Source organism: Diachasma alloeum, unplaced genomic scaffold (assembly GCF_001412515.2).
Source record: "Diachasma alloeum isolate Michigan unplaced genomic scaffold, Dall2.0 Dall_scaffold_00180, whole genome shotgun sequence".
NCBI lineage: Eukaryota > Metazoa > Arthropoda > Insecta > Hymenoptera > Braconidae > Diachasma > Diachasma alloeum.
Window position 1 is genome coordinate 796,572 of NW_021680346.1, and position 8,011 is coordinate 804,582.

The 8,011-nt window shown below is 33.7% G+C and overlaps 3 protein-coding genes across 3 annotated transcripts in view; 2 read left to right on the plus strand and 1 right to left on the minus strand.

Moving 5' to 3' along the window:
* Positions 1-3,109, plus strand: part of LOC107045102 (T-cell immunomodulatory protein) — a 6,837-nt gene extending 3,728 nt beyond the window's left edge. The window contains exons 3-4 of the mRNA XM_015267240.2: positions 1,166-1,900; positions 2,634-3,109. Of these exons, the coding sequence (XP_015122726.1) occupies positions 1,166-1,900; positions 2,634-2,897 (999 nt within the window). The 3' untranslated portion in view covers positions 2,898-3,109. The remainder of the gene's footprint in view (positions 1-1,165; positions 1,901-2,633) is intronic.
* LOC107045133 (cyclin-dependent-like kinase 5) lies at positions 2,985-5,391 on the minus strand. Its single transcript, XM_015267274.2, has 6 exons — positions 5,299-5,391; positions 5,043-5,131; positions 4,203-4,396; positions 3,859-4,118; positions 3,532-3,743; positions 2,985-3,341 (listed from the first exon to the last, which is right to left on the minus strand). Exons 1-6 carry the CDS (start codon positions 5,333-5,335, stop codon positions 3,234-3,236), a joined length of 900 nt encoding a protein of 299 aa, XP_015122760.1. The 5' UTR covers positions 5,336-5,391; the 3' UTR covers positions 2,985-3,233.
* Positions 5,392-5,535: 144 nt separating this feature from the next.
* LOC107045140 lies at positions 5,536-7,007 on the plus strand. The gene is made up of 5 exons (XM_015267288.2): positions 5,536-5,616; positions 5,679-5,741; positions 5,802-5,864; positions 6,386-6,499; positions 6,810-7,007. Exons 1-5 carry the CDS (start codon positions 5,536-5,538, stop codon positions 6,963-6,965), a joined length of 477 nt encoding a protein of 158 aa, XP_015122774.1. The 3' UTR covers positions 6,966-7,007.
* The last annotated feature ends 1,004 nt before the right edge of the window (positions 7,008-8,011 follow it).

The window sequence follows — 8,011 nt, forward strand, 5'->3', positions numbered from 1 at the left end:
AATTTTTCTGGCAAACTTATGATGGAATTGACGTGAAAAAATATAACGTTTTTGCGTTTTGTCATTATTTAATGACTGACGAAATTTTAAGGTGGTGCGAACATTTTCCTGCGTTTTCTCTAAACTTTTAAAAAGAATCACAAAACTGTAGAAAAAACGCATGAAAATTATCGCACCACTACGCAACTTCGTGAGCCATTAAAGAATGACAAACCACGAAATCGTTATATTTTTTCACGTCACTCCCATCGATAATTTGACAGAAAAATGAAAACAACGTCAATTTTGGCTAAAAGGGTGTCGAACATCCTTAATAAAATAGTTCATAATTTGAATATTAAATTGGTGATTACTACAATAATTAGAAATTTAACGGTAATTAAGATTTATGAATGTGGCGATGCCTGTAGGAATTATGCAAGTCATTGTGCCCACAATACTTCTTTATTTATCAAATTATTTTAACATTATTCTTAATCTTTCGTATTTTAATTGGTAAATAATTGTCAGGATATGATCAATTGAATAGAGATTTTATAGTTTACGATCATGGTAATCGCTAATGAAAATCATTTAACTTGAATTAACTCATTCTAGTTAAATTATTGCATTTTCAGTAAATAGCCAAAATTTTTCAATTTTTATTTTTATTCTTCGACGCAACAATAATTAATGTTATATAAAGACATTTTTTTCACTAAATGAACAATTGTAAAATGTGAATAATTTAATAACAATTCAATGTCAATATTTTTTTTTACAGTTTAATGTTAACAATTTCATTTGAATTTTTTAACTTAATTTTTTTTGCTGTATTTGTTTAGACACACAATACAGTAAATAATGCAGAACAAAAAAGAACAATTATTGCTGCAATTAATAACGTTTCTGTTTGATCATTGACGTTTAAAGAAATTTGGGGATAATTTTTCTAAGAATATCGTGTTTGTGGTATATTGACTCAAATTTCAGTAGTTGAAATATCCTCCACGAAGTAAAAACATTTTACAGTTAATATTGAGAAAAATCTGCAGTAAACAATTAAACACACGAGAGTTACAGTTTCTTCTTAATTCATAAAACCATCAACAAAAAATCAATTTAGCAAGTTGTTCGCTCTGAATACTTAAAATAATAGAGAACTATGGTTTTGAATAATTGACAGGTTGACCTGATAGTGCCCACGTGTGCAGACGAGACCTGCAAGAAAAGTTCGATTCTGGTGTACAACGACGACTGGCAGGACCTCCAGATTGATTTCCGGGACAAGCAGGGTGTCCTCTGGGGCTTCGTCTCCCGGAAATTCAACGCCAGGCGTTACACAGACACAATAACCCTGCGTGGAGGCGACTTCAACATGGATGGATACCCGGACCTGCTGGCTACCCTCCAGTCAGAGAAGTCTGAGATAAAGTCCTTTCTGCTGTTGAATACCCCCTGCACCACGTGTGGCCGAGTCAACAGGACGTTCGAGGTCCACTGGACAGCTCTGAACCCCTTCTACAACGAAACAGTGATGGCAGTGTTCTACGATTTCTATCAGGACGGCATTCTGGACGTGATTCTCGTCAAGTACGACAAGGCAAAGGACGTTTACACCACGGGGGCCTTCAAGAACAGTCTCGACTATGACGCCAATTTCGTGAAGGTCATGGTCCTGACGGGCCTCGAGAACAGCAAGTATCCCATTTCCCCGGGGAGCTTGGGGAAGAAGAAGAGAACTTATGGGACCAATCTGCCAGGGCCCTCTATTGCGTACAACACGACCACTCAGGATGGCAGCCCCAGGAGTGCTATTGCGGCCCAGTTACCCCAGAGTGCACATTTCTCCCTCAATTTACCGTACACGACGTTTGGACTGGGGAGAACTCCGAATTTTGTGGATCAGCTGACAATTGGGGTGAGTGGTTTGAAAAAAATCTTTTGGAAAATACGATATTAATAATTGGGCTTTTAATAACAAATGGAAAATTAATTTTGAGGAGTAAAATGCCATATTTTTGTGAAATTGAAATGTAAATTATTTGAATGTTCGCTAGATTTGGCGATTTACTAGAATTTCATAACTTAAACATTGAATGTTTAAATTTGAGGATATTTCAATGCCTTTTACAGTTTGGTACACACAGCCATTTTCAATCATCAAGTGGATGTATTCAAAAACCGTAAAAAATCTGGAAGTCTATTTTTTAAAGAATTTTCTTAAAAAAATAGAATTTTCGAGGGTTTCGATGCAGTTGAATGAAAAAATATGATATTCTCATCATCCTGTAGTACATTTACATTTTTGAAAACGAAGAAATTCAATTCTCTCGCATTTCAGGTGAAAAATGCCATTTTTTGTAGAATTTCTATCTAAACTATTGAAATTTCACTAAGTTTATGGCATGTTTCCCTAGAATTTTTATAAAAGTTGCAATTTAGCAACAATTCTATCACATAAACATTGAATGTTTAAATTTTATTCCCCATTTTGAACCCTCAAGAATTATTCAAAACCCTAAAAAGTCAAAGTCTACATTTTAAAGAAAATTATTTAAAAAATGGGAATTGAATTTTAAAAAATATGATATTCTTAGTATTCTCGCTGAAATTTTCACCTCCACGAATAAAAAAATAACGAACCTTTTCAGGTGGCTGGAAAATCCCGAGAGTGGCCCCAAATAATCCCCAACTCCCAAATGGTGGTGATTCCAAATCCAATAAAGGAGCCATCGAGATGGACGGCACAGTTATTCGTAACCCCGAGTAAATTAATTCTCCTCAGTGCAGCAGCACTGACAGCAACATGTGGCTTGATATCAGCGATAATAGCTGGATTATACTGGAAAGAGAGACGAGAGGATAAAATCGAGAGATTGCAAGAGGCACACAGATTCCACTTCGACGCTATGTAGATACATCATAATTATAATAATTATATTAACTGTAATTAATGGATATTTAATAACTAAATAAAAATCTAATCAACTTTTCTCGATTTTTCGTGGTAAAATTGACAATTTTATTGATTAGTTTTGGACAATTGCATATAAAACAAGACTTGCTTTCAATATCTTCAAAATTTGATCGATCCACATAGACGCGTATAATAAATAATTTGAAGGAGTGTCGTCATCGTTTTTCATCATTTTTATCTTCATTATTTTTAATTTTATTCACTTAAGTATCTTGGTCGCTGCGTCACACACACACTGAGTGCAATCAGTTGAGCTCTATATGGAGGAGTCTCGTTATTGGCATCGATCGTTTTTTATGGCAGGGTTCAAGTCATTGAAGTAGGGATGTGCCATTGCCTCGTCTGCTGATAATCTCAGTGCTGGATTACAAACTAATAATCTCTGGAATAATATTAACCAATTCGTCCATTAATTTCGGGTTTTTAACAGAATAAAATGTCATTTACTTGAATACAATTCGTTATTTCCAACAAATTGTTATTTTAAATAGTTAATATTAGGCCAAAACAATTTGTTAATTTTTTTAACAGCCAAAAAAAATCTTAATTGTTTTTTTAAAATGATTATTTACCTGGAGCAAGTCTTTTCCCCTCGTCGGGAGTTTAGGTGTAACTTGGGCTAAGCCCTGTGTCGGATGATACTGTGGGAATGCTTTGTAATCTGGAAGGAGTGTCAAGTCTGGCCAAGTTTCCTCTGTTGGTGTTCCCAACATTTTGAATATTCTCTTCAATTGATCGTCAACGTCGGAGCCTGGGAAGAGTGGCCTGCCTGCATTCGCCAATTCTATTAAAGAGAAAAAAATGAGTAAACATATTTTTTAATGAGGAATTCTTTAGATGATTTGAAAACAAATGATTACAAAAGCCACGAAAGAAAGCAAAAATATTGGAATGTTTACCAGCGAATATGCAGCCAGCACTCCACATGTCAATAGACGTTGTGTACAATTTAGCTCCGAAGAGTACATCAGGTGGACGATACCAGAGTGTAACAACCTCAGCTGAGTAACATTTAACTGGAATGCCGAAAGCCCTCGCTAATCCAAAATCAGCCAGTTTCAGCTCACCATTCTTGTTAATGAGCAAATTCTGGGGCTTGAGATCTCTGTGTAGTACATTACGACTGTGGCAGAATGCCAATCCACGTAATAACTGATATCTGGGGTGAATAAATAACGAATGAATGCAAAGAAATTAATTAATCAACTAGTTTAGGGTGAGGGGGAATGATTGGAAGACTTACAAGAATGATTTGACAACATCTAAATCAATTTCTCCATTCAGACTATCAAAATACTTCTTCAGATCCTGATCACAGTGTTCAAAGACTAGAGTTAATTTTTTATCACTGTGGAGTACGTCGTATAGGCGTACGATATTTTTGTGTTTTAATTCTTTGAGCAGGCAAATTTCACGGAGAGCCGATGATGGCACACCCTGTAAGGCAAAATATTGAGTAGAAGGAGAGCTGAAAATCTGAAATCTCTGTGGAATTCGACAAAAATTAATTCTTTACTGTTGGAAGTGATTTTCACTTGAATTACATTTATCTATCAAATTATAGTCGAATTAGAATTAAAATTCCATGGGAAACTATTGAACAATTGATTCTGATTTTTATTTAACTCATTCGGTTGGGAATTTCTCTACAGGAATTCCTAGACATGAATTTTCTAAATTTTCTCCTTCTCTCGAGAGATTACTCCCAAGAATTGCTCACAGAAAAAAGCAAGATAGAAGCTCATTAAAATAATAAAATCTTTCTTACTGTATAAAAAACTGCTTACAATTGTTGTTGTTGTTTCAATAATACCCACCCTCAACATATACAATATGTACTAGCGTATTTTATATATAACGCCGAATGTTCGTAGATAAGATTCTGAGAAATTCAAATTTTTGAAACGTCATTTCAAATTGAATTTAAAAATGATAAATTGAAATTTGTCATCGACTAAAATTGCTCGCCGTCAGCATTTAAACAATTCTAAAATCAATCTCAACACTGAGCCTCTCCCCTCGCAATCTAAAAAATTAAATTACAGCAGAGCAGACACAGAAACTAATCAATCCCAAAAATTACCTCGTCATCGTCATCGAGTCTCACTCTTTTCAGAGCAACAATTTCGTGGGTCTCACGGTTTTTGGCTTTGAAAACAGTGCCATAAGTACCTGAAACAGCATAATTTATGCATGAAAAACAATATCAAAGCTGCCGACACTGTGTTGCACTGATGTCCCCCTGATCGCAGCTATTTTTCACTCAATAACCACAAATCAAACGATTCCCAATGATCACTGGTGCCACACAATCACGGTGAGAAGTATTCCGTATTTACCTTCTCCTATTTTTTCCAGTTTTTCATATTTTTGCATATTTTTAACAGTTCCACGGGCTGAATGCGCACAGTGGTTAGCGCTGCGGTAGCAACGGCGAGAGCCACAACTACTCTGACAGCTACTGCGCGCGCACTTTTTTCGTTTGCGTCGGTGAGCGCGTCAAAATCAGTAGAAATTGAATTTTCCCCGTGTGTCATTCCCCGTAAATACATTATCAATCCTTTTGCCGCATCAATATGTATATTCTACTGCGGTTTTTCAATAATGTCATCCTCATGCTCATCAACTTTTTAATTGCAATTTATTTCGGCCGACGTGTACGTACGCGAGTGACAGAAAATTCAGGGGGAAGTGAGGGCTAATTTTTATTCTGTTGCAGTTTTTCATCGCTATGACACGACACTACAAGATCGTCAGCGAAATTACGGAATTCAATTCGATTGTGAGAATATAATGATTCGGGGGGGACAGTTTTATGGGGAGGTACATGATTTTTTTTTAGGTGAGGGAAGCCAGGGACAGTCTGGATTATGTGACGACCAAGATTGCTGCACTTATGAAAGATGTAAAATTTTGTCGTATTTGAATTGAGGGTATTCAAGTAATTTTACTTTTTTTCGGAGAAAAACCTAGCAAATGCGCTATGAAATTCTAGTGAATTTTCCTTGGATTTTCTATTAATTTTTGATTAATTTGTGCTATTAACTATTATTAATAAATTAATAATTATTAAATTATTAAATTATTAACTAGAAGAAATTTCTCGGGCGAAATTTTCTTTTTCATTTTTTTCTCTTCCCTTTTTTTTTATTTAAGCAGTTTTAAACTTGAAAGTTTACTCTGCTGGTCTTCTTTTTTCAGTTTGTTTTTTAATTTTTTAAATTTTTTTAATGGACAACGAAGAAAAATAGAATGAAAAAACGTAGAAAATTCATGCTAAGGAATTCCTGTAGAAAATATCCCAACAGAAAACGTTATATAGAAAAATGAAACTCGACATAAAATAATTGCTTGAATACACTTGAGGGGCAATTCTAATATCGTTAATTATCATTTTTTATTCATAAATATGATTCTTTTATTCAGATCGAAGGAGACATCGCTGAAGAGCTTCATGTGACTCACAATTTGACGAAATTGAGCTCAAAAACGTCAATGCTATTGAAAAGATATGGAGAAGTTGAGGACCGAGTGCTGGAGGTGATTAAAAAAATTAAATTAAAATTAAAATTTAATTAATTAAACATCTATTAATCAATTTATATTAATTATTATATTATTTATATTATTATTAATATATTTATTATTAATAATAAATAATTAGTATATTAATTAATTATTGATATCATAGTTAATAATTAATTATATAACTAAGTAATAAAATTGGAATGAAATGTAAAAAATTCTACAGAATAAGTTCTGCAAAAAATGAAAAATCTCTTGAATTTTTTCACACGTGAGAACTTGAATCAAATCTTCAGAGAATCTTCTTGAACTTTATTAATATCAGTTAGTCCGAATGAACGAGAACATGGCAAATGTCCAACTGGAGACCCCCGACGACATAAAATCCGAGATGAAGAGAACAATAATGAAAATAAAAAAAGAACAGCTGGGATCTTACACAAAAAGCATGACCCCAAATTCGGACAATGTTCTGACATAATAACCAAGCCATTCCTTCAACTTGACGTATTTATTCGGCGTATATTTTTTTACAATAAAACTTACAATTATTTAAAGACAGCGGATGGATAAAACAGGACATAAAATTACGACGGATTACAAGCAAATATCGATAGTACAGGTACATGATTACTTGCATCATTCTTTTCAACATTGAGAGTATTTTCATAATGGACAATTGTAATATTAAATTTTGAAACTGCATTTTTGATTATTATTACGATTTTCTGGATTCATTCAATTGACAACTACAGTAACCGTAGATTACGTTGATGATTGTAACAACGATTCACAAAAATCCTTATTTCAGATAATTTTGATTCTCCACATAATTCAGAAACATTTCAACGCGCATAAAACGTAATAAAAATGTTTAAGGCCCGGATGTACTATCTTTCAAACGTTATCCCGATGTTTCTTTTCATCTTTCGTCATCTGAAATTATCAATTGAGTCCTACATCATGCAGAAGTTTTGAAAAATTATGCATGAATAATCCAAAAAAAGTAGAAGAAATTCTTAATTTTTTCAAACAGCATTTTTAGTTTAAATTCAGAATAAGTTGAATAACAACAAATTGAAAAATGTATCGGATTTACGGTGACAAATGGGGGCCTGTCACCCAATATCATGCAGGGGGAAGACTGATTTCGTAAATATTTTCCCACACTGTACACAGACATTTATTACGGAAAAGGCTCTTTAAAAAAAGTTGTAATATTTTGGAAAATTTTTTAATCACACTTTTATCACATAATAATGGCAGATAACTACACATCACTGTTTTGAAAATTGAGATACCTAGCTGTCACTTTCCATGAGGAGTTAGTGTTTTGTTATCCACCATGGAAAATGACAGCTAATAGATAATTAGCCACAGTGAATCAGATATTTGTAATTTCCACTTTTTCCAACTCACTCTGAATCTCAATTAAACACACTCTTTGAAAAAGTTCAGAATTTTTTCTATTTTCTTTCTTATCATTCTATCATAATTGTTGGGAATTTCTACATGATATACCACTCA

Coding starts and splice junctions, on each gene's coding strand:
- LOC107045133 (XM_015267274.2), bottom strand. CDS start 5,335: ATGCAAAAATATGAAAAACTGGAAAAAATAGGAGAAG. Junction 4,397..5,042: donor GACTCGATGACGATGACGAG/GTAATTTTTGGG, acceptor TTTGCCTTACAG/GGTGTGCCATCATCGGCTCT. Junction 3,744..3,858: donor TGCTGGCTGCATATTCGCTG/GTAAACATTCCA, acceptor TCTCTTTAATAG/AATTGGCGAATGCAGGCAGG.
- LOC107045140 (XM_015267288.2), top strand. CDS start 5,536: ATGTATATTCTACTGCGGTTTTTCAATAATGTCATCCTCATGCTCATC. Junction 5,865..6,385: donor TTGCTGCACTTATGAAAGAT/GTAAAATTTTGT, acceptor TCTTTTATTCAG/ATCGAAGGAGACATCGCTGA. Junction 6,500..6,809: donor TTGAGGACCGAGTGCTGGAG/GTGATTAAAAAA, acceptor TATTAATATCAG/TTAGTCCGAATGAACGAGAA.